Source organism: Phalacrocorax carbo, chromosome 2 (genome assembly GCF_963921805.1).
Source record: "Phalacrocorax carbo chromosome 2, bPhaCar2.1, whole genome shotgun sequence".
NCBI classification, from domain to species: Eukaryota; Metazoa; Chordata; class Aves; order Suliformes; family Phalacrocoracidae; genus Phalacrocorax; species Phalacrocorax carbo.
This window is the reverse complement of record NC_087514.1, coordinates 109,822,218-109,848,190: the sequence shown is the minus strand read 5'-3', so window position 1 is coordinate 109,848,190 and position 25,973 is coordinate 109,822,218. Positions and strand designations below refer to the sequence as shown.

At 42.7% G+C, this 25,973-nt stretch overlaps 1 protein-coding gene across 3 annotated transcripts in view; it reads right to left on the bottom strand.

Moving 5' to 3' along the window:
* The window catches only part of EGFR (epidermal growth factor receptor), a 165,693-nt gene that overhangs the window by 22,013 nt on the left and 117,707 nt on the right, over positions 1-25,973 (bottom strand). For all 3 annotated transcript variants that reach the window (XM_064443823.1, XM_064443824.1, XM_064443822.1), the window contains 16 exons: positions 25,696-25,830; positions 23,850-23,918; positions 21,568-21,686; positions 20,017-20,158; positions 18,808-18,924; positions 18,120-18,246; positions 17,947-18,020; positions 16,685-16,775; positions 15,730-15,929; positions 14,566-14,698; positions 13,060-13,159; positions 11,034-11,191; positions 5,470-5,505; positions 4,084-4,225; positions 2,267-2,389; positions 929-1,027 (listed from right to left, as the gene is read on the bottom strand). In XM_064443823.1, coding sequence (XP_064299893.1) covers positions 929-1,027; positions 2,267-2,389; positions 4,084-4,225; positions 5,470-5,505; positions 11,034-11,191; positions 13,060-13,159; positions 14,566-14,698; positions 15,730-15,929; positions 16,685-16,775; positions 17,947-18,020; positions 18,120-18,246; positions 18,808-18,924; positions 20,017-20,158; positions 21,568-21,686; positions 23,850-23,918; positions 25,696-25,830 — 1,865 coding nt within the window. The remainder of the gene's footprint in view (positions 1-928; positions 1,028-2,266; positions 2,390-4,083; positions 4,226-5,469; positions 5,506-11,033; positions 11,192-13,059; positions 13,160-14,565; positions 14,699-15,729; positions 15,930-16,684; positions 16,776-17,946; positions 18,021-18,119; positions 18,247-18,807; positions 18,925-20,016; positions 20,159-21,567; positions 21,687-23,849; positions 23,919-25,695; positions 25,831-25,973) is intronic.

The window sequence follows — 25,973 nt, the reverse complement described above, 5'->3', positions numbered from 1 at the left end:
GAGTGACCCAGCAGGCTCCAGCTCAGCGCTTGAAGGGCTGAACAGGACACACACACGTGTGCGCGCACACACACATGCATGCAATGTGTTTCTTGTCACTGAGGACTGAACCACAGCACAGAAAAGCTGAATGGAACATATACTGAACATCTGAGTGCTCCTCTCCGCACTCAGCATTTTTCCTTTTCTCACATATAAATATATACCTTTGTACCTGCTTTATGTTGTGTTGCTTCAGATCTAGTGACAGAGTTCAGCTTTTTAGCTATTCCAAGTTCAGGGAACTTTGTGTTTAGGACTCTGGCTCACCCGCTGTAAACTCACACATTTATAAACTCCTGAAACAGTGTCTCATAGCCTTTTTCCCTTTTTCCTGAAGTGATGAACTATATCCAAGCAAGAGAATAAAATTCCCTTGCCTTTTTCGGGAAGCAAGATAATTTCTTGCTGTTCATGGCAGAGAAGTCAGAGTTGGGATGTATTTTTTTTTTCTTTTGGATTTATAGTTAATTTAATCCTATGTAACCAAGCAACCATCTTATGACAGTCTGCAATGTCAGGATTCAAAAATCATTAGATATGTTGTTATTGGTTTTAGTTCTACTGCCATAATAACAACAAATGCCACAGTTTAAGGCCGGAAACATCAGAATAAAGAAAAGAGAATTAGCTGTAAAGAGGTCCTAACCTCACCTTAGGTGCTACCCCACGAATATAACATCAGTATTTGGACTGCAAGCAAGGCGTTCACAGGAAATACAAAAGCACTTCACAGACTGGGCTGCAAAGCCCAGTACTTCTAGATGGAGAATGCAGTTTGGGGTGCAAAATATTTCTTCCCACCCAAAATCCTGAAATCCCTTTACTTGTTTCAGAGGACAATGCCACAGACCACTGACAATTTGACAAAACAAACATGAAAACTTACATCAAGTATTTCCTTGTTGGCTTTTGGTGATGTAGCCTCTCTCAACTCTTTAATAGCGACAGGAATTTTAACTTTCTCCCCTTCTGGGATCCAAAGTCCCTACCAAAAAGAAGTACAAAGAGTTACTTGGCCTCATATATGTAACAGGTTAATTCTCACAATTACACATACATTTTACATCTTCTGAGTAGACTTAAATATTCTGAACAATGAGAAGACATGGCAGACAACAAAAATAGGCAAAAATATGTCTTGTGGGTGTTAACAAAATCCTGTTAATGGGGTGAGTAGCATTTCTCTTTCAGTTACCTCTACCATATTTTTTTTTTTAATTTTGAAATGGTTCATTACCATCCCTGTATAAATAGCCCAAGATGCATAAAGAGCAACTTTTGCAGATGGAAATCTAATTAATTAGTGCATCACAGCAACTGCATGTACAAAACCTTGCCCCTTCCCATTTATAAATCATGGGATGAAAAGAATTGACATTTTCTGATGAAAACAAGATGGCATCTATACTGTACAAACAATCCAGTTCTAAACATATGCAGTGGCAGGTAGGTTTATGTCTGACTGGTTCAGTGCTCTACATTTATAGTGTCAGGAGGCCATTTAGGCGGCAGGTGAACAGCACAGCACTGTGAGGACACTCTGTTGAAGTACCCAGCAATGTAGGTGTACATTTTCAGGTCAATGGGAGTTCCTAGCCACTGCTGGAAGCCTGCTTCAGAATCTAGAGCTTTATAAAAAGATACATTGAATCTATAGCTTATATTTCAATACTACTGGCAAAGCCTGAAACACTATCCTGAATAAAAGAAGGAGCACAAAAAAGTGGAACTTGGTGAAGAAGGAATGCAGGGGATAAACACCAAGAGTGAAAATACCTTGTGGACCTACACAACTGAAGGTGTGTTGACACTTCCACATAGCTCTGTCAGTTCTAATGAAAGAGTGACTGAAGATTATAAAAACAAGACCCCAGACCACATAAAAAAAATGGCTTAGCACTGAGCTGACCAAAGTGCATTTCTTTTCTTCCTATTATTCACAGCAGGGTGTATTTGGCTGTGGTAGTGTTTAAGTCAAGACCTTTGTCCTCCAGGTTCAGCAGTATGGCTTTGGCAACATCTTATGTAAAACTTCTCATGTTACCCAATTCATAACTCAACTAATGATGATTGAGTCATGTCTCTACCATTCAATATATACATGCTCTAAAATCTAGTTTAAAAAAAAATCTACACAATGATCGCAGCTCCCACTTCATGCTTTGTTTGGGTGGCTTAACCATGAGGGAGCAAGATGAAAAGAAGTGAAACATGGTGATCTTACCTTATAAACAGTGCCAAAAGCTCCTGAGCCTAAAACTTTGACCTTTTTAAACTCTGTTTCCTTTAAAATTCTCAGATGAGCCTGGTTTGGTGCCTCTCCGCTGGGTGTCAGTGGTTCGACAAGCTGGTGCAGACAGAAGAAGACATTAGAAAGATATACAGTCTAGGAGGACAGCAAGCAGCATGCGTTGGGAAAGCAGATAAATCCTGCCTTTAAAATAATGAACATTTTATTCCATGTGAAGTTTATGGCAGGACAGCTCCATTCTGACTTGCAGCAATAAATATCTAGAGTTGCTCCAAATTTCAGATGTAAAATTAATCACAGAGTGGCGTCTGCCATTTTAAAGGAGAATGAAGGAATTACTACTGTTCAAATGAAGGCTTTGACTTCAAAGCCTTAAAACACATAGCATGAAAAATAATGTAATTACCACAGATTCTAAAGATTTTTTTCTGAACTTGCAAATAAATTATAAAGGTGTTTTAAATAATGGGTAAGTAGCCCATTTCAGGTCTGCTCTTGTTTAACTGGATGAAATTCCCATGGTACTAGTGGCTCCCCCCAGACTTCAGGGTTTAAAGCGGCAATTGAAACTCTGAGAGTTATTCTTTTCTCAATAAAAAAGGAGATATTGAATTGACTATCCATGATTTAAAAATGATTGCTCTAAGCCTTATTGCAAAGAGCAGCAATGCCCTTCAAACACAGATATTTAACACTTTTGATGCATAAGTCAGCCTTTTCCCTCAGTGCTTTTTCTTTTTCCTTTCCTTTGAATAAAACCTTATTTAGTTATATACAACTGTTTTTAGTGGGCCAGCAACCTTTTTGTTGTGATGAAATGCCCTCATTTTGAGAAGTCCAGAGGGTACAATATGAACTGAGCACAAACTGAACTCTACTATCACAACTGTAGAATACAGTGGTATGTAAAATATTGTTAGATAGTGCATTAAAAAGGACAGGTTTTTTTTAAAGTATTTTAGCAGCTGACTCCACAAAACCAGTGAGCACAAAAGGAAGCTGCAACTGGGCTTTTAGCAGAATGCTAAATAGAATTTGCCAATTATTTACTAGAATTGGACTAGAAAGAGAAGGGGGCTAATCATAAAAGAGCAGCTTTAATCCAGGATAATTAATTTTGCTATTTTATAAGTGAGGTATCCAGAGAGTGCTGTTGTAACGCACACAAAACCACGCAGAAAACAAAAAGCAGTGTAGAAACCTTGTTCATGCCTAAGTGGGTGAACAGTTCACTTTGATGGCTTTGTGGGTTGTTTTGTGCTAAAAACAAACCAAAGAGAACACACAAACACTTCCTCAATTCCTTTCCCTCCTCTCCTTTCTGTCTCATTTTTTTCCACAGGATCAGACATAGGCCTGACCAAGAGGGTAAAATTTTCAAAAGCAATCAAGTTGCCAGAGCAGCCTCAAGGCTTGGCTGCAGGGAGAAATTCCAGGCTGAGGGTCTACACAGCAATGTGGCATGGATCAGCAAATACATTCCACCTCACCCTGAAGGGGTAGTTTTTTCTGAGTAGAGAATCTCAATGATTTTCATTGGGATTTAGACATCTAAATCCCCTAAAGCTTTTGAAAAATATATCCAGAAGGATCAGACTTATTAAGTGAGAAGGTGTTAGGTGCACACTGCCTCTTTTCTGACTAGTACGCCAGATGGTGCGTTTGCCAACCCAAGGGCTTGTTGAGTTACAAGGCAGATACACGGTGCTTTAATTCTCTGGTATGAGGAGGCTGGTACCCATTTCCCCAAATAAAGCAGCTGGTGTTGCAGCCATGCTGGCAGTGCTCACCTCCCTCTCCTGCAGCAGCCGGCGCAGGGTCCGCTTTCTGACGATGTGGCGCCTCCGCAAGTAAAGTCCAATGCCCAACCCGACAACTACCAGGCACAGGAGACCTCCGACGACACCAGCTGCAATAGATGGGATTTTGGACCTGCAAGACAGGAGAGGGTACAGAAAGAGAAAAAAATGCTTAGGCCTAAGATTTTTGGAAAAACCCTACAGAGATTGCATGAAGCCTTAGGTTTTGATCAAACACGCACTCTGAACATCCACTTAAGCCTAATTTGACATTTCAGATATCTTGAGCATCTGTATTTTTAAGTTCCTCATCCAGTAACCTGCTCAAAGTCTTCACTCTTCTCTCAAACATGCAATTGGAGCTGATCCTCATAGCTTAAGTGAGGGGATCTCTCTTCCCTCTGACAAACCCACCAAGCACATGAGCATTGAATCTGTGATGCCTATATATGCCAGCCATGGGCAGCCCACATGTGATCAGATACATGAAGGATGTGGAGAGTAGGCAACATCAAGAAGGCATATGCAGTTGTGATACGAGCACTGAAGCTGACATCTCACCATTATTGATGGGGCCATGCTGTAAGTGTCACAATGAATTTCAGATTATTGACCCTCCTCCCCAGGTACAAATGTCTGAGGCCAGCTAATGTGTGAACCATCCACATTGTACATATAGATTGCTGCCTCTTTATTAGAGCCTGGGTCACTTCAAATTTAAGCTGAAAATCAAAACCCGTTTTCCAAGGTTGTTTTCTGGTCTGTACTTAGAGATCCATCACAGCTCTTTCTAAATTGCCCCAGTCATTATTATTAGTCACTTTTTAACAGCACTTCTAGGCTGAATTTGTCTTGCCATAGCATGACTTTGTTGGCCAGAAACTAAATCCCTCTCTCTTAGTCAGAGAAGCCTGTTTGCTTGTTGCATGACCTTGAGCAACTCATGAGGCCAAATAGCACAACGTAAGGTCTATCATGAAGAATGAACGTCCATCTGCATAGAGCGGTAGGATATGTACAGATCACAGGTCTGGAGAAGACTCTCTGGGTCTCTGAGATGAATCCCCTGTGATGCAGGTGACCATATCAATCCTAAACATACCTCTCTCTACCACTAGCCCTTAATCCTTTCTTTTTCCAGCTCCTCCTTTCGTTCTCCATTAACAGATCCCAGATTTTGAAGTCTTGTACCAGTAGGAATATTTCTCAGTTCTTTAAATAATTTTTATAGGTTGGAGCCTGCTCTAATCTGTCACTTCCCTGTTCAGAGCTGCAGACTTAACTTTAGTCTCAGCCTTGCAGTGTCCAGCATGGAAATGTAAACACACATGCATTCTTTCCAGCTCTGTCGTTAATTGTAGCAGATGAAATACTCACCCGTTTGGACAGCCTTCAAGACCTGGCCCTTTGCACCTGTAAAAACAAATGAAAATTACAAACATATTAGCTCTGGCATACATACTTCTATAATTCCAACTAAGAAGAGTGCTACTGATTGAAAACTTTGTGTTTCAGAGCAGTTCAAGTATTAACATAGGAATTTATAATAGTCATGCACTCTATTAAATATCAGTCAATGGCCTTTCTCCAAAATGTTTTATCTAGAGGCATAGTTATCCTGCACACTCAATTTAAAGAGTATTTTAAAAAACTTTCTGTCATGTGGTAGAATGGGGGGAGGACAGAGATACACAAAATTCAAATGGACATGGATTCCTTGGCTCTGTGTGAACATCTGCATTAGCACAGAAGCTCAGGACTGACTGTGAAGGAGGACAGTAGTAGTAGCATCTCCCCTGCACAAGGGCAGAAAGCCACATGGAAACGTGTTACTGCAGACCCTTCTGCATAATCTTTGTTTCCTGATAAGTAAAACATCCCAATTTCCAGACTTTCTATTGCAAGGGAAAACTTGGGTAGCAGACACATGCTGCCATCAGAAAACAGGAGCTGACAGCACTCCCTTCGGCTATAGTCTGTTGGTATGTGTCCATGATATTTTTCTTTCAGAATTTAAGGTCTTATGTTACTGGTAATGTAAACAGGTACGACAGTTATCCAGAGAGCCAGAAACTCTACTAGCAAGTCACTCAACTTCCATTTGAGCTTAAAATGCCTAAAACTCATTCTGGCAGCCCAGCACGGATGAAAACACACTGACTGCATTCATTAGATGGTCTAATGGGTGTGAAGGGCACCGTGCATTCCCTAAGTGCTGCTGGGCTGCAAGATAAATGCCCTTCATGGGAACTGTGGTCTTTGTGGTGTCTACCAAGGAAGGAAAGCATTACAGAGAGGGTTACATCACCTCCAAAAAAAAGAGCACAGCAAGGAGAAAAGTCCAGTTTGTGGTATCCGCTCCCTGCACAGATTTAAAGAAAATGTATCATCCCGAAACAACGCCAGAGGAGGTCAAGTAGGGGGTAAGGAGTGAACCTGTGCCAGGAAAACTGCTCTGAATTCCCTCTTACCAAGAGGAGGAACCAGAAAATTTTCAAAATGGCAGGTGCAGTTGTATGTCTTCTCTCATAACTTGATCTAGATCTGGAGGAGGAAGAGGTGAAGCAACTACTCATTTTATTGGGTTTTTGTTTGTTTGTTTGTTTTTATTACTCTGATCTTCCCTCATGTATTTGCCTTGTTTCTGGGCCAACACAGTGCTCCAAGACCCAGCATCTGGAAGGTCTTGTGAGTTTACTGGACTCCCATGCAAGAATGTGTATCCCGGTGACCTGGACACACTGGAAGTGCTGTGCATACCAATTCCTGAATCCCGGGTGCCCAGCTTTGTTCGTGTTTCCTGTCTGCCTACGGCTTGGTTTGTTTGCTCAGTTGTATAAGTAAGCACAGAGAGGATGCACGTGCAGAGCAGAACCACCAGCTTGCTTACAGTCACAGGAGATGTATCTCACTTTGCACCGGGTGCTCAACAGAAAATGGATCTAGGACCCAAGACATCATCCTGCCATGCTCTACCACTCGGATCTGAATTTCTATATGCTAATGCAACAAAGCATGTACAGCGTCTCCCAACAAAGATGTGTAATTAAAAGACCGTACATTATTTCAGAACGCGACTGCGTCCCTCAAATTATGTCTTCCTAAAAATAACGATTTGCCATGCTATTTTATGATGGCAAGTCCTCCATGTGCTTCCTAACAGAAAAACAAAAAACAAAAAACCAAAACTGGCTGAGGGGACAGTATCTACAGCCTGAGCAATGATCAACCATTTATTTTCCTACACCAGAAAGTAGAAGGAGGAGAGGTGTAGATTTTCATTTGTCCCCTTCTTTTTAAAAACTATTTCCCACACAAATCCATCAATATCAAGTCTAGTGGGATAAAGTAAAAAGGTGTTTGGGCAGAAAATGACAGATCAGCTTGTGCTTTTCAAATCCCCCGTGATTTTCTGATTCATTTCACAAGTCAAAGGAGAAACAAAGCCTATGACAAATATCCATCCAGGACTAAATATAACCATCTTTCTTAATGTGGAATTTTATGATGACACCCGACATAAGTAACCCAGGTTTTATGGAATCTAAACATTCACTTTTTCCATTCCTGAAACGTTTTTCTTTTGCTTACAGAAACCAAAATGAGAAATTTGACCTTGTGTTATGAACTGCCTCAAGATTTTACGGGTATATCAGATGGAATCTAGCACCAGTTGCAGTCTCTGAAATATTTCTCCACTTATTGGAAAATTAGTGCTGTGTACAGTCCCTGAAAACTATTGCATCCTGAACTCAGCATTTAATCTGTTTATGTAAATATTACTCATCCCAGTGCAGACACAGCTATTTATTTCCCAAATCCATCAAGATTTTAACAACTTTCTCCTCGACCCATAGCTCCTAATTTGATGTTATACAGCCAGGTTGCTATGATTTATTGCCTTTCAGAGAGAACTCACACTCTAACACCTGAAGTTACTCTACAGTCATAAAAGAAATGGAAAACCATTGGGGTTTTTAAAGCCTTACAAGAACTTTCCTCTGCCCTTTCTTTCTCATTAACCTTCAAAATGTGACAAAGGCATCACATTTGCACTGTGTTTCTGCAACCTTCCCTCTCGGAACCCCTGGCCACTTTCCCATTCCCACCCCCCCCCAAATCTTGCATTTCACATGAAGACTGGTAGCAACTGCGGAGGCAGGACACATCAGCCAGTGCTATTAGCTAGAGCTATGGTTTTTCTCCTTCTTGCTCTTCCACCCCACTGTGGCTAAACTTAATTTTCATGCCCTGGTGGAATGGCAAGGGAAAACCAAATCCTTCAATGATGAGCAGATTAATCAAGCTGGTATCTTTCATTAGTTGCTGGAGGTATAAACAGGGTAATTCCAGGTCTTTTGGGATGTTGCTGTCTTTATCAGAGTGTATTTTCTCAGCTGTACTAGAGGCAAAAGGAAGCTAGTGTACAAAATCCCCAAGCAGTTACAGGGAAAATGGGAGAGAAGGGGTCTTTTGAGCTGAGCAGGAGAAAGCTACCTCCCTTCTGTTTTCTAATGAACAAATGACTCAGCAAAGAAAATTAGACTAGATGGGATTCTTCACAGCAATACAAAAGAACTGATGCACTACCAGTAAGCACATCTAAATTGAAAAACAAGAAGCCATGATAAAATTAAGTCGGGAAAAGAAGTTCTCTTAATTTGCAGTTTCTTCAAATAAGGAAAACAGAGCCAGATCCTGGAAACCCTTACTTACATGACTACTGAAGTCAGCGCTCTTAATCAAGCGGATGAGATTTTGTGGGCTTTAGCCGTGAAATTGGACAGGGACAGAAATGAAGTTGTTTCTTGCCAAGCAGAAATTGCTGAGACTGTGGTTCCTAAGGATGCAAAAACTTTGCGAGACACATGTTTTCCACCCACTGCTGAACAGATCCCTTTCCCGCAGCACAATGAGGGAAAGGCGTGAAGAGAAGTAAGTGGCATTACTGATTGATTGCCTTCACAGGGAAAATGCTGCGCCAGACTGCATGTTCCCAGATTACGCCTCTGACACTGGTTCCCTACCCATCAATGCCATTAGCCTCAGATGTCCCAATTGTAAAGCAAAAATAGTAGTACAACCTTTCCTTAGCTCTCTTGAGCCCTTCAGGGATGCAGCCTATTTCTTCTGCTGCATTTGGACAGCAACACAAACAGGGCCATTGAGCACGTCCACGATATAACTGTAGCAAACTTAGCCCAGTTCTTTCACCTAATAGAAAGAAACTGATGAAACAGATGAAACTGATACTACTTTTTATGTTCTGCCTTCATAACACGGGGTCAAATACACTGTGCCACATGTTTGGTACCCCTAATTTTCAAAAACCTCTCCTTACCCTATCCCCATCACCTGCCAGGCTCCTGTGGTACACCCATCCACAGCTAAAGCCAGGCAGGAATGGACTTCTCTGACAAACTCTGCTCTGGAGCATTGCTTGTGCACAAAGAGCTACTGCGCAGCTTGCAGCTACGTCCATGTCTGGCAGAGTATGTTCTCCAAGTTTGCATTCATTTGAGTCTAGTGCTTGATCTTGCTAACGAGGCCTCACAGTTGAAAACCTTGTTCAGATATGGTTACCCATTATGCTGCTCCAATAATCAGCTGCATTTTCACATGGCCAGTTAGAAGAAGGATATTGGATCCCTGTGGCCAGTTTGTATTAGTAGGGACTACTGAGGTCATTAATAAAGAGCAAATTTTTTAAGATCCCTTTTCAGCTGAGACCATTTCTTCTCAGGCATTTGATGGGAAGCCCTGATAAGCTTTGCCTGTAACTGTAACAAATCATGGAGCATCGCTGTAAATCATGGCAAACTCACATGGCTGTTGCAGCTTCTATCTGAAAACCAGAGCACTGAATTTGCTGTGAGCATAAGGAAGGGCCGATACTTGCTGTTCTAACCCTTCATCTCCTTTTTTCCATGAGGGTGGGGACCTAGACACCCTGCTCTTTAATGATCTGACAGTTTAATTTGCTAAATATACAATGGGACAATGGTTGGTCTGAATATAGTTGAGTTGGCGGCCAGTGTTATAACTTCTCTCTTGCAACACATATTACAGGCATATTACAGAAGGATTTTGGATCAGACAGACCTGCAGGGTACAGGGCAGGGGCCTGTGAAGGGAATGATACTGAATGTGAGCCGTTTTTTCGCTCTGAAAGCATCACAGTCCAACAACCAAGTCTCAAAACCTAAAACCTCTTACTGTACATACCATGTCCTTTTCAGGTCAGAAAGCAGGAGAGGAGACAGCTGCGGCCCTGTTACTTATTGTCATGTAGGTTAAACACAGTTGAATTCACAGCTTATTTGAGACTGCTCCCAAATGAGGATAAATATGCTCATACAGATTGTGTTTACTGTGATATCCATTAATAAAGCCACACTCAGGAGGCAAGCAAGGCCTGAAGCTCAGACCAAGTGCTAGCATATGGAAAGAAGGAAAGAAAGAAAATCACTGTGGTACCCTACTGGGATTTCCCTCCTAAAAAATGAAAGGTGCAGAGACAAATGGGCCCCAGGAGCTCAGCATCCACCAGATGTCACTGATGTTCCTCCCAAAAAACAGAGGACCCAACACCAAGCCAGGTGGGAAAAAACCAGTGTGTGCATCACTGATGGGTGAGTTCTGTAAAATTCCAGGAAATTTTCTATTTAAATCAACAGACAAACCTGTTTCAAACCCCCTGAAACATTTTTCTTTTTTTTTTTTTTTGTTTTCTTTTTGTGTAAAGAAGTGCTACAGAACTTTTCCAATTTACAAAGTCCACTGTGCTCTGCTTACATTTCCTGTGTACTCCTGACCTCGCTCACTCCCTGCTGTTTCTTCTTCTTGGTTGTTTGAAATGGGACCATTAGGAGGGGGAGAGCTTATGATGAGCTGTTCCCCTATTTGCCCCCCCATTTCCATTCAGCTGAGGTCTTACTCACCCCCGGGTACAGTTTGGATGGCAGAGCTGGCAAACAGCATTCCTGTCAGCATATTTCCAGACGAGGGTGTCGTTCTCGCCCAGAACCCCCGCTGGGCAGGATTTCACACAGTGGGGGCCGTCTATAAAATGGGCACACTTCATGCAATTGTCAGGGCCCTGCAAAGAGAAACAGCTTGTTTATAATGCCTTTACATCAGCCTAATCAGGAGGAAGTTCAGAAAATAAATCTAAATGCCTTCCACTGCTGGAAGCTTTCAGCATCATCTAGTTTTATTACCTGGCTACCTGATATTCTTGTAAGTATTTGCTCTTGTTGGATGGACTGTACAAAAGGCAGTACCTGGTGTTTAAAGCAAATATTTTCCTGAGTTTCAGCGTTGCTGCTTCTTTTTCCCTGCCTTCTGCCTGTTTGGAAAGTTTGCATTTTTCATTTAAAATGGGGAATAATTTAATGACGCCTTGATATGGGGTAAGCTCAAATGCCACATTGCTGCCTGGTGCAATCTACTATCACACAATTTAAAATAATGGAGCTGGACCTGCTGACACCTCCCTGAAGTACTGGCCTCAAATCATTATTTTCCTGCTTCTCAGCACAGGTTCTTTCCTCTGTTAGGGAGAAGCAGGGGATTAGGAGGCAATCCAAGGAGTCCAAGAGTTTTTTTTACTTTGAAGAGCACTTAGTTTGTGTTCAAAGGCATTGCCTTTGGCCATTTTTTGGTACACCTGTTTTTATTCAGACTATAACAGCACCAGGAATGCCCTAAATATTTTAAAACAGGGAAACCAGCAATTCTGGGTCAAATTCTACTCTGGAGAAAAAACAGACCAGGTGCACAGTGCTGGTTTCAGTGGGACTACACTAAGACATGACATAGGAAGATTATTTTAATTACTGTAATGTCTAAGGGTCACTCTAATAGACTGATTACTAGATGCTGGGCAAATATGGAACAAGGGGTGGTCACCACCTGAAGGTAATAACACCCCTTAGGCAATGGTGGTCTACGCTAGAAGGAAGGATGGAAATGCTTCACATTACTGAGCAGTGACTCTGCAGACTGATGATAGGAAAGGGTTGAATACTCGGTGGCTGCAGGGAATGGCTAGAGGTATTTAAAGAGCTGGGTTAAAGAGCACAGGGGGGGATCTGTGATGGAAGCAGGAGACTTGATTTCAATTACCCCCTCCAAAAAAAAAAAAAAAAAGAGAATTAGAGTTTTACAATTAAGATACAAGTTTGAGCTGATTAAAAGGAAATAATTTTCCACTGCTGCCAAACTGGACATTTCCTAATGCAAATGAGTATTCTCAAAATTAAAGAAGAACAAAATTGAGGAAGACTGGATGACTAGCAAGACTACACTGTATTGACTTTTGTAGAAGGAGCTTTTGTATGAATTTGGAATATTTAAATAAGTTTGAAAATCCAATCATTTTGTTTTGATCACCTGTCTTTGAACATAACTTACACCTGCAATTACTTTAATATAGGTATTTACTGTAACCTAGTTAGAGGAGGGAACGTGGTTTTAAGTAAAAACTACTTCCTGAATATTTTCCAGTAAATATATGTTTTGATCACAATTTTATCATGGCTTTTCAGAAAGACAAAAAGCTACTGTTTTAATCCACTATTTTTAACAGTTCTTTCCCTCTGAATAAGGAAATTTAATTTGTTCACGCCAACTCGACTGTTCAGTAACTACATGTTCCTGAAATGTTCACCAAATTACTGTGTTGTCACATATGTAAGTAAGCCTTACATTTCTTTTCTGTAAAAAGACACAAAAAAGAAAGGCCCTGCAATGCCTGTGACTGTGGATTACACGTATGATGGGTGACACGAAAGAGAAATAACACCCAGAGGTTCCCTCTCCTGTTTCTGCTCCCCTGCCCCGAGATCTTGCCGTCTAACACCCCCACCTCCGCTCCATCCCAGACCTCAGGATTATCTCAACATGGGAAATAGGTATTAATACACAGTCTGAGGTGCAGGTTTGCTAAGCTGAATCTGCTCTTACAGGTCCAGTGCAGGTTGCGTTGTACGCGGTGGAGTTTTGCACCAGGCACTCAGGGTGGCAGGGGAGGCATTTGGAGTCCCTTTCAAACTCTCTCGGCTCCCTGGAAGACAACAAAAAAAGAGAAATAGTTAAAAACCAGGCTGATTAGTGAGTGATAAATTGTGGTCATCTCTCCTTTTCCTGGATTCTCTAGTTTAAATAGTTTGGGATGATGATAGCACTGGGACAGAAGGAGGTACAGGGGCACCCTCCTGGTTACACAAGTTCCACTTGCCCAGGGGAACCAGGCAGAGGTAAGAGTAAGGAAAATTTGGTTGACAGCGAAACACATGGCACTCCAGATTGCACGCTACAAATGAGTTTACTTTGCCTTTTAAGCTAACGACACAGAATACTTGCAATGATTTCCAAAGGCTTTTAAATGGTAGTGATGCAAAGAAATCAGCAAAAACATCTCAAGTGATTCCAAGGCTCCAAATAATAATTAAGAAAGTTAAACAGCAATGCTCTGATAATTAAATTCATGCCCTCCCTATAACACACAATGAATCATTAAAATATGAAAGTTGGGAACAGATGGTTTCAATAGCAATAAAGCTGTTCCACTTCAAGTAATGGTGTTATTAATTAAACTAAATCTACTCATCATTTGACACAAAAAATGCCCCCATCTGCCCTTCAGGTCATAATAGCTGCTGGAGGGAACTCACTCACAAAAAAGACAGCTGCTGAACTGCAAGCTGCTAGACAAATACAAACATCAGGGGCATCAGCACCCTGTCAAATACTTGCTCAACATTCATGATTTTTGAAAGTCAAACCGAAAGATTTATTTAAAAATCCATGTAATTTTCAATGCTAGCCATGTCTTTCCTGCCTACATCACCTGTTGAACTGACTGGAAAACCCAGCCAACCCACAGTCTTGACACACAGGCAGCAATACATTTTCCTCGGCCTGAGTGAAGCCGAAGCAATAATTTTACCTGGAATTGCTGCTCCCAGTGCTTTTTGGATGAAAGCTCGTTCTCCCTTGACTACAACTTTGCAAACTGCAAGGGCTCATTTGAGCAAATATAAGCAGTAAGAAAGCCTACCAAGCATTGAAACCCTGGCTCTGGGGGTGACTGAATTCCCAGTGACTGCAGCTGGCTCCGGCTCTCCCTTGATGTGCTTGACGTGACACACATAGCTTGGATTTTCATGGGGGGCTTTAAGCTCCTTTATTTTTTAGGGGAAGAAAGCCTCCTTGGGCCTCCAGATAGTCTCCTTGTGGGCTTGAGGGGATGTTTTCATGGCAGTCACTGTGGCAGGAGCAAATTCCTAAGCAATGATTAACAGGGAAGGAGAGCTACCTCATCTCCCAGCTTTTCCCTCTTTTTAGGTACTGTGCTCACACAACATCTGTGCAAAGCTGGTGAAATCCTTTTGTTCTAGTTACAACATGTTCTAAAAACCCAAACTCTCAAATCATCACCAAACCTCAAGCACCCCCCAGACACCTTACCCTTGCAGGATATTGCACTGTTTCACACACTCCTTCTGGCGATCGAAAAACCTGCAGGCGAAGCAGTGGAAGGGTCCGGGGCCCCAGCAGCCCACATCTGAGCATAGGGGGTCACAAACGTGCCTGGCAGCAGCTAGGAAAGAAAGAAAAAAGGCCATGGACATCAAGGCAGAAGAGAGGGCAAACAGAGCACTGCAGGTGACTCCATCCTGACCAGCCAGTTTCTCTAACCCCTTCCAAAGCGGACATGAATGATCCTGGTAGTGTGGAACAGGAATAAACATGCTTCTCTTAATAACCAAAGCCTGAAACTAAGAGTGACTTCTGGCCTTTTAAAATAAAAACAAGCTCCTCTGCGACAGCTTAACAGCCATGTAATAAAGTTAAACCAGTACCAGGCTGAGAAAGTTAGGTTTGTTCAGCCTGGAGAAGAGAAAGCTCCAAGGAGACCTTATTGCAGCCTTTCAATACTTAAAGGGGGTTTACAACGACTTTTTACCAAATCTGTATTGACAGGACAAGGGGCAGTGATTTTAAACTGAAAGACGGTAGGTTTAGATTGGACATAAGGAAGAATTTTTTTATGATGAGGGTGGTGAGACATTGGAAGAGGTTGCCCAGAGAAGTTGTGGGTGCCCCATCCCTCGATCTGTTCAAGGTCAGGTTGGATGGGGCTTTGAGCAACCTGGTCTAGTGAAAGATATCCCCACCCATGGCAGCAGGTGGGACTAGATGATCTTTGAAGGTCCTTTCCAACACAAACCATTCCGTGATTCTATGATCAATTTCCAAAATGCAACATATTCATATTCTGCAAAGAGAACCAATTAGATTTTGGCCCAGGGACCACTGCAGTCAACAGCAGCATGGTTGACCAACAGCTTCGACCTTGTAAAAAAAGTCCAATGTATGGAGTCAGCTTCTGTGTCCTTTAGACTTCACTATGCCCACAGCAGTGAAACAGCTCCTTCCCATCTGCTGGACACCATGAAATCCATATCCTCAGTGGGAAAAAGAATCCCACTTTTCCCTCACCACCTATATTACAGCAGTATCACTGATGGATTTTGCAGCCAGGGGAATAGAGAGAAAAAATCCTTGCTTGAATAACTCCTGCATTTTAGCATGAGCTTCCACAGGAGGCAGGAAGGCAGGAAGACTTACCACAATCATTTTTATTTCTGTTCTGTATAATCTTTGTTTTCTGGCTCTGAGTTGCAAACAGGTTGCGCCAGTCCATGGTGTCAGCATAGCAGAGGTTCCTGTTCTTCATAATGGCAACATCTCCATCACTTATTTCCTTGAGGGAGCGCAGCCCCAGTGACTGTATTTTCAAGTTAACAATGGCAAGGGAGTACTGGCCACTAAAATGGAGATGGACAAAAAGAAAAAAAACACAGAAGAAAGAGAATTAGTAAGCGGGGTTTAACTCAGCACACTTTTCTTTTGATTTTCAAATGTGTTGCTGCAAACTCAATTTTGTTCACGCAAGGCATTGCTCAGCCCCCTAAGCTTAACACCTGGTACATGACGTACCTATCATAAAACAACTGCAAAACTGATATTTGGTTTTGCATGGGAATTTTAAGCTAAAACTGGCAGGACATGTGCATTCTGTCAAGTAAATGTTGTGCAACAGTGGTTGTAGGGTAGAGCAGCTATTATTTTGTGCTGGTCCACCAAGCCATCATTCCTCTCAGAGTAAGCCCAGATGGGCACTGGATGCACTGCTGGTGCCTGCGCTGTTTGTCAGCCAAAATCTCCGTCCCCGACTGCCCAGCTACCTTGAACCCAAAGTGCTTCTGACGACATTGTGTCTTGCCCTAGACTGCAAAGAGTGCTCTCTGTCCCACTTTTGCTTCCAGGCTGGTGGGGGAGAGCCTGGTCCTAGAGCAGGCTCCCAGCAGCCTTCCACATGCAGCACAGACCCGAGGGTCTCATCCCCTCAGGGTACATTATCTACTACTATAAAGATGGTGCTCAACTCCTTGCAGTCTTTTTCCCATTCTACATCAGTTTCAGGACACCCACATCTCACCGCTTGATACCTTGGTGTGTTCAGACAAAGGCAGCCCTAAAGAGTTTCTTTTACAGTCACTCTGCTGCATGGTTTACTTACTGTTGCTTGGTTCTGCCTCGTATAATCTCCAGATTTTCAAAAGCATAGAGATCAGTAGCATTATCGGGCCAGGCCTGAATCAACAAAAATCCTGAAATGAAGAAAAGAAGATTAAAAAACCCCAAACATAATAATAATAAAGCCATGACCAGTATTAGCAGCAGAACCTCCTTCTTGAGCTCCTTCTGTGCCGGGAGAAGGCGCTTGTGCTTTCCCTGTGCTTATCTGAGAATCTCAAAACGAAACATGACATTTTAGGGAGCAGGGAGATATTTTTAAACCCTCTTTTGTAAACAGTTTACTTCTTAGCCCACCACAAGGGCTTAGGAGCACAAGAGACGAGTGTGTTGGTGAGCCGCACATCCTGCCCCACCGAGCCGCCAGTGATGACGGCTCTTGCCAGCAGATACCCTGGCTGAGAGCCTGTGTGAGAAAGGCATCACTCCATCCCATTTGTGAGCTGCCCTCAGGGAACAGAAAAACTGAAGAAAGCAGAAATAGAGCAGAACAGGTAGCCACTTGGAGGGGATTTGCTAAGGGAAGCTGATTTCCCTGCTTAGCTGAGGCGCTCTGGAGGAGGGGGAGAATGTGGGAAATTGCAGGCTGCCGTATGAAGCTCTGAGGTTAGTCATTGCTACGCTGAAGGGAACCAGACAGGTAAAAGAGAAAGAAAGGGGGAACAGGAGTCATGTGTGGACCCAGCTGTTACATTCATTTTATAATGGGCTGAACAAAATTACTTTTAGTAGATTCTTGGTGCAAGAGTTGGCTTCCCTGGCCACTTTGTGCTTGTGGAGACACATTCACCCCAAGGAAGAGCTCTTCAGGCTGGAGAGGGTGTCTCTGCGAGGATGACGCAAGCCACGGAGCACGTTTCCCTAAGAAGCTTCTGAAAGGTTTTCCACAAATAGAAACACACTTGGCCTTTTTTCAGCTGGAGTGGCATGCCTCTGCATCACCACATGCTTCTTGGGTGGCTGAGGATCTCCTCTGCTTTTACTCTTCACTAGGGCTAACAGTTCAGCAGAAGGGATGGTCTGGCCAAATGACACACTTTGGATGGGAGGCCAGTATGTGTTATGTGGGCATAATGCTGGTGAGGCGCTACTGACCATCTTTGTGAAGAGTAATTCCTGGTAGCTCAGAGACAGAAACTGTTTGCTTACATCTCTCTTCCTGTGCTTAAAAAATGCCCCTCCTCTCCCTTTGTGTTTTTGGCAGTACCAATCAGAGACTATCTCAGCTTAAAACCCATTGCTGACCTGATATTTCTTTGACTGTTTTGAAGACATCCAACTTCTTGGGATCCAAGGGTAGGGTCTTCGTGAAAGCATCACTGCAAAACACAGAATGAGGAATTGGGAAAAGAATGGCTCAGGTTGAATTTCTCCTTAGCCCTTCTCCTCCAGTGCTAAATGACCAACAGGCAACTCACCCTAGAAATGCAACTGGGAGAATGCTGACATCTCCGTTGATCTTTGTACAGTTTTTGAAGGAGTCAATGTTTGTGGCGTTTATGGAGAGGATCCCTTTAAGTTCCCCTATTCCAATGCCGTTGCACACTGTTAAGAGAGATACAAAAGTCAGAGGAAAGAAGAGTGAAGCCCAGTCACATGGAAGGGAATAAACATGAAGATGCCATTAGTCCAGAAAGCACTCCCATATGGTCAAACCTATCACTTTAAGATGATTTTCATAGATCTTTTGCCTACTTTTGCTTTTCAGAAAGCACCACAGGACAAACATTCCTGCTTGACCAGCTGTGCAGCTCTGGTCTGAGCATCTCCACACACAGGCTCTGGCACATGCCCTTGTTTCTCTTTGTCTCATTCTCATTTTATTCCCCTTGATGAGATACTGGGAATGACAAATGAAAGAGAAGGCTGAAGTGCAAGATACACGTGCACACGATGCAATTAATCTACTGTACTTGTGGTGTATCCCGGTTGGAAAGCATGCTCCACAGACATGTTTCCTGATGAAACCACTTATCAGATCTCCAAACTATCACTGTATATTTATTATTGAATTTGCACTTAATTAAGGTCAGAACTCCATGTACTTTTTCTAATAAGTTACCTATCACGTCAAAGTCTTACTGGTTTATTTCATGTTTTCTATACCTTTGCTGCATAGCCCATCACACTTTTTACACTTCCGAACACCGTTTTCTTCCACTTCATAAGTATCAGTATTGCATGAGCGAACGCAGGAGCCATGGTCTGTCACAACGTAGTTGTCTGGAAAAACAAGGATATTGAAATAGGAAAGGGATGCATTGTGGGCTGTACAGGCACTTCAATACTAGGAAGAAAAAGGGGGTTTGAACTTTTGGCATGCTTAGCAAAGTACAGGCATTAATTCAAGTACAGGTTGCATATTAGGAAAAGGTTCTTCACCCAGAGGGTGGTGGAGCACTGGAACAGGCTCCCCAGGGAGGCAGTCATGGTGCCAAGCCTGACACTATTCAAGAAGCACTCGGACAACACCCTCAGAGATATGGTGTGAATTTGGGGTTGTGCTGTGCAGGGACAGGAGTTGGACTTGATGATCCTTCTGGGTCCCTTCCAACTGAGGACATTCTATGATTCTCACATACATCCTTGAAGGTAGACAGACATACAATGCTACCACCATTGTACAGAGAGAGGAATGGTCACAAAAGGATAAAACAACATTGCCAAGGTCAGGTTGTGCAGCAGTGCCATAACTAGGATCAATACATGGCACCTCTGATCCCTCACCTTCACTCACTCTTCCAGGCTAAGGGCCATGCAGGGCAATGGTCAACCTCAGAAAGGGATATAAGATCTGTAAGCTAAACCATCTCTTACAGATAAGCCTTGATGGGTTAAAAAATCATGGACTTGTAATAGCATGAAAGAAAAAGCAAGCATCTGTAGAGGAAGCAGTGATCACAAGCCTTGAGAGGGAGTGTTTGAACCAATTACTTTCTATCAGTCCTAATTAAGAACCAGTTAAGAGTTGATAGTGCTTTGGTAATCCACAGGATTGATCCCATATGACTTGTTTGGCCGTTGTTTTGATGATTCTCATAAGATGCTTTTTTTTTCCCCATCAAGAGAAAAGTCTTCAGAGGTCAAACTTTAATGGTTAAAATTCAGGGAAGGTGATGGATACAGCTAGTTTGAAGCAGCTGTCTTCTTTACCAGCTATTCTTTCATTTTTGTCACCTGTTCCCAATTCCCACAGAAGCTGATGAGAACAAGAAAGCGCTCATGCACTTGGCCATAACCCAGAGGGATGACACAGGTCCCCACCTCTCTCCAACACCCCACTTCCTCTGTGGTTGTGACCCAAAATGAACTTACGTGGACATTCCCTCACACAAGTGGCTCCAAAGCTGTATTTTCCTTCAGGGTTGACATCCATCTGATAGGTGGTGGGGTTATACAAGACCAATGGGGGACATGTGTCTTTGCATGTAGCATCATCCCGAAACTTGCGGCATGCCTGTCGTTGAACAACAGCACCCATTAAAGTACCTTCTCCTTAAAAAGTGCCAATGGCTTTACATTAGCCTTTTAATAACACTCATCTGGTCCCTGCTTAGCTCTAATGGAAACCTCAAGCACCTACAGGGACGGTCCCTCGTGCTTTGAAGCTGAATGGTTACTTCAGGTTGGGCAATCGAGTTTAATATGTAAAAAAAAGAGAGAACATGAGGTTTTCTTTTTCTGAACAAGAAACTTTGGCACTCTGGTGGAAAGCTGCTGGGATTCACGTGGGAACAGGAGCAAATCTGCATGCCTTAGACAGAAGAATTTTCCCTACAAGCAGTAACCAGATCAAGACAAACGGTACTTTTCTTGGCTGCTTTTTAATAACTTAAATCAAATCAAGTTCTTTCCTGCCAATTACTGACTTTTCTGGCTAAATATTAAACTGAAGCCATTAAATTTGGCTGCAGGTAATGAGCAATTTAGCAGGCATTTATGAAGGGCAAGTTGGTTCTTCCAACTTAATTCTGCATTAAATTAATAATCACTCTCTTTTCCCCATTTTTCTACCCTGGATTTCCAGATGAGAGAGAATAACAGTCTTCTCTGCAAGCCAGTAAGGGCATCATAGCCATGGAATTTATAAGTGGACCAGGAATACAGATAACAAAAAAAAAAACCCAGACCAGATGGTTTCTGTGGCAATTACTCAAGCATCACTTAATTCAGAATGAAGTGTAGTGCAAACATGGGAAAGAGTTAAAAACACAGTGTGCACCAACCCCCTGAAACTCTTGTAGAAAAGCAATGGGATTTTTTTTTTCCCCAAAAAAGCTCCATTTGTTCCTTCTCCTTCCACTGCCCCAGGGTCCCCCAAACACAGTGCTTTTGCAGTAAGAGAAAACCATTAAGAGAAAACTTGACTTTGTGTCTGAAATTCAATGAAACGCAAACTGAGTGAAGATCCATCATATCTGATTCCCCTTACAAGTTCTTGCTTTGGTAAAATAAGTTTATGACTGACTAGTGTTAAGGAGCACATGGCAAAGCTGTGCTGGCATGGCACTGTACCATGGCAGCAGCTGAGGACCTGGGGACCCACCTACGTTGCCCTACAGCAAATACTTAGCTGCTCTGCAACAACTTTGAGCTCACTGGCCTCTCAAAGGCACTAACACCGGTTTGGTAAGCACTAGGAAGGTCCATCTGCAGAGTCAGTAAAGACCAGCTAAGGGTACTGTGAAGCTCATGTCCTTTTCCCTCCTGCTGACCACCCAAGCAGGGAAACCCTGGGGCACCCTCCAGGTCAGCATCTCTCAGAGGCCTTCTCAGATGAAAGAAGGCTACAGGACATGCAGCTGAAAGCCTGACTTGCTGTGCCCAGGGATTTAAGCAATTGTGGTGATGGTGTAGCGTTGTTACCAGGCAGTCACTCTCCCGAGGCCCCGTGCACCCTGCAGCACACTGGTTGTGGCAGCAGTCGCTGGGCACCTTTCCTCTGCACCGGCCAGAGCACTGCTGGGCACAGATGACTTTTGTTACTGGAAGACAAAAGAGAAAAGGAAAAACATCAGGAATGAAAGAACGTTTAAGCTGTACTTGCTGCAATGGGATCAAGAAATATGGAGAAAAGGTCTGGTGCAGGATCTGTGCTAGAATTTCCCCATGGGATGTGTATTCTGTCCTCATAAGGCCAAAGCTTGGGAGGGGTGAGAACTGGTGTGGGTGGTGGTGAGAAGGGGTTCTGTTCAGCCCATAATTATCTTGGCTCTTGTGAGATGCTAAGCAGTCTGGTCCCAGCCAGCAAACCATGTCCTGCTTAGAAGGAGCATCCAGGTCCCTGTGGCATCAATGCCTAAACCAAGAAAAACCCTGTGGAGCCATTGCATCTTCAGCTGAGCAACAGAGCAGGATCTGGCTCCATTTTGTTGAGAAAAACTGCTATTATTGGTGCTAGCTTTGGGAAAAACAGCATGACAGGAGAACTGCCAGGACTCTACTATAATAGGAAACTGTACATTCTTGGTGTGGTGTTAGGATCCCTTCAAAGCACTAAAAATATTTCTGAAATTTGGAGAGAGGGGGGATACCCACTCATCAAACTGATCTCATAGGCGTATTGTATTATTTTTCTTTAAGCTTCAATTCTTTGGCCAAATTTAATCTTCATTACTCAACTCCCACAGGGTTTGCACCAGTGCAGCAACCCAGAGGAAGAACTGGCCCTGATTCAGCTTTTTGCAGGGGAGCAAAAACTGCCTGCAACACTTTGCTGAGAATCAGGAAATTGTCTTCATTTGAATATCAATCAGAACAATTTAAAAAAAACCCAGAAATTAATGGCTAACGTGTTTGTACCAGAGGCCTAAAATGGGACTGATTGTTCTCTACAAAAAAACTTACTGATCCGCAGACCCTGGCATTAGATGTCAGAGAAACCTGATGGCTAATCCGCTGCATTACACCACCCTGAGCATTTCAGCTGTGCACTACAGTAACTGTTATCAGCTTTGCAGTTGGTACAAATGAGTTACAATATCATCAGGAATTTCTGTAAGCCTGAAACAGATGGTTGTTAATTAACAGAAAACTGTTGGAAAATGTAGCTCGCTACAGGGTATATAACAGTGATTTTTTAAAATCCTATTTCTGACTTTTTCCATTATATGCTTTTGTATTCAAACTGTATTATTTCATTTTTCTTGTAGGCCTGTAAGAAAGATTATATTTTCAAGGAAACAGATTATTTCTACGATATGCATTAGCTTCTCTGACAGCAACTCCTCCATTCAACTAGAAACAGGGGAATAAAAGGCACATTGTTCTACATGAACAGCATTTTTATATCATTTTCTTCATAAGCATCAGCAGGGGAGTAAAACAACTCGTCACTTTGATAGCTATTGACTAGAGCTTCCTGCTGGAAACATATATCACGGCAAACGTTTATATTTCATACAGAATATCTCACGTTCGTTGAAGGAGAAAGTTACATATCAGCCCAAACTTTCCCACGTATGGAAATGTGGGATATATTTTCAGTTGGCCAGATTCTCAAATGCCTCGAGAGGAGAGCCAGAGCCTGCAAACAGTTTTGTTTTATGTGCTCCTAGTCATCCTCCTGAAGCCAGCAAGAGTTTCTAAAAGCTGGAAGCTTGCAGGCCTGAGACTTGAAGTGTCACAAGCCCCCAGGACAACTGTGCCATCTCAGCTGCTGGGACCAGCCTGGGAAGGACTTTGTGTGTGCAGCCACTGTCCACCTCAAGAGCAGTTCAAGGCATGAGCCAAACTGCAGAGGTGAGTGAAAAAAACCCTAAAGCTTATACTAAATGAAGAGAAAGAAGTTGTATGTTCCTTTTTCTTTTAGCTCTAGAAGCTGTACATATTTGGCCTGGTACTTCCAAGCAAGAAACTTGAGTTTAGGTGATGCAATGGAGAACAGAAGACAGGACGTTGCTTTCATTTGCATTATGTCTAGATCAGAGGTCCTTCCACTGAACTTTACAAACACCAATCAGGAAAGAAGAATCAGAAATGATGCATTTCCTTTACTTCTTAGAGAAAAAGCGTAGCAGGATGCAGAGAAGGACAAGTGTGAAACACATGTCACTAACTTGCACTTGACAGGTTAGTTTTTCAGTAGATGATAGAAACTTAGGATGTCAGAGCACACAAGATACTTCTTCATTAATCTGCAGGCTTACATGTCTGGCAGTTCTGTTCACCAGGACCCCAGCAGTGGTCTTCTGTGCAGTTCGGATGGCATTTGGGACCTAAAACACGAGAGCAGAGTATTATATTCTATAATCATGGACAACAACAACATCACATGAGTCACCGAAAACAAAGACTTGAGCTTTCATTCTCAGCAAATCAGGGGAGGAAGCACCTATATACCAGTGCTCAAAGATTTTCAGAGCTGAACCTTAAATCCTTATCCTTTGTTCATCTCTGGTTTCCTACGTGCAGCTCTCCACACCTTCGAGCAAGCAAGCGCAATACCCAACCAGTCTGGCTTACGAAAGAGGCATATTTTTCCCAGGAACAGGAATCTCAGCTACTGCCCGGCTGGCCCTTCTGCTGGAGTTTGCATGTAACAGCAAGTCACCACCAGCTTGCGGCCGGGCATGTGCCAGCTGCTCACTACAGGCCACATGTAAAGCAGTATTTCTGAACAATGTGGTTCTAAAAAGAAAACAAACCCAACTGGATTTGCAGGCAACTGCCAGCTACTCCAACCACAAAGTAATTCGACTTGTCTGCTTCACACCCTCCTCCTGCCCCTCTGCCAAAAATACTCCTCAGCGTAGAACTACGTGGCAGATGGATAATCGAAGGAGAGGCAGCAGGATGGATGGACGTTCTGCCTGACCTCTAAGTTTCAGTGCTGGGCTATTTCCCATCCCTCTCTCCTTATTCTTTCATTCTTTTTCTTTCTCTTAATGACAAGAAAAGTCCCAGAGAAACAACTTATTTCAGATTATGGGATCGTTATTAAAACCATAAACGGCTGTCTAAGCAGATTAATCTGGAATTCACTACATTTAAGAGGCATTTCCTACTAGAGTGATTCTTCCTGCTAATATCATGTGATTCTGCCTCCCCCCCGCCGCCCATCAAATAGCTGAACAACCGCCAATACTTGTCCAAGAGTTGATTGATTTGGTGCGGGACCACAGAACTAGTTTGTTGTGTTTTTTTTTTAAAAGTTAAAAAGTTAAAGGTTAACGTTTTTGTGGTGTTTAAAGCCAAACCCCTGTGCTGACTTGTATCATTTGCAGCCCCTTGATTATGCTAGGGCTCTGCAGAAAAATATGTCAACACAGAAGTTGGCTATTAGCTCTCAGGCAATTACGCAACTGGAACGAGATAAAGAAAATATGTTTTCCTGACAATTTACAGTGCCAGAAAGTAAATGTTCAGAAATGAAAATAAACTCCTTTCCGTGAAATGACTGGGGATTTTACAAGGGGCTCATAAGGCTGAAGGATTAGCTTGAGCCCTCTCAAAGCATATGCCACAGCTTTTAAATATACGGTCATCTTCCTGCTGATCTAAAGCATCAGATTTACCTGCCTGTTTGTCATTAATTTTGCAGGAATAACCTGTGCAGCCCAAAACACCAGAGTTTTATAGCACTCAACTTGGGCCGTAGTGCTAAAAAGGCTTCAAGTCCCACAGTAACTCCATGAAGGTACCCATATAGGTCTTCTAGACCAGAGCCTTATACTGTAAATAGAAGGTTGCTGGAAAATAAATAAGTGCACATTATTCTGAGCTGTCTTTTAAGAAACACGTACGTAGGGTACTGTCTGAAACCAAGAGCAGCTTTCCAAAGAACTTCACTGAGCTATGAGTTACGGACCTAACCACCATGAAAAATTACATCTTAGGCCAGTGGTAAAGAAATGAATGGGCTTCCCTTGGAACAGGTCTTGGTGGCCCTGCACACAGGAATTGCTGGACCTGAAACCCACGGCACAAAAGATGGGATGTTTGTTCTCTCTGAAACGGGAGAGCGCGTAGCATTTTTGGTAAGTTAATACTCACAAGAAGACAGGTTGCTTGCAAATTCAAGAACCGTGAGAGGCTTCTTGCTCGTGTCAATGATGTCGTTCCAAAGAACGGTGTCCATGTTGCACAGTTTGGGGTTGTTGCTGATCTTAACACCTCCATTAAGAATTTCTGCCATGGAAGGAAAAAAATTGGTAAGTGAAGCAAACTGCCTAAGTCTCTGTCTCTGATTTAAAGAAAGGGAAATAAACCACGTTTCTTTGCCTCAAGCACACTGTGCTGACAGAAAAGGACAATTTGCACAGCACCTGATG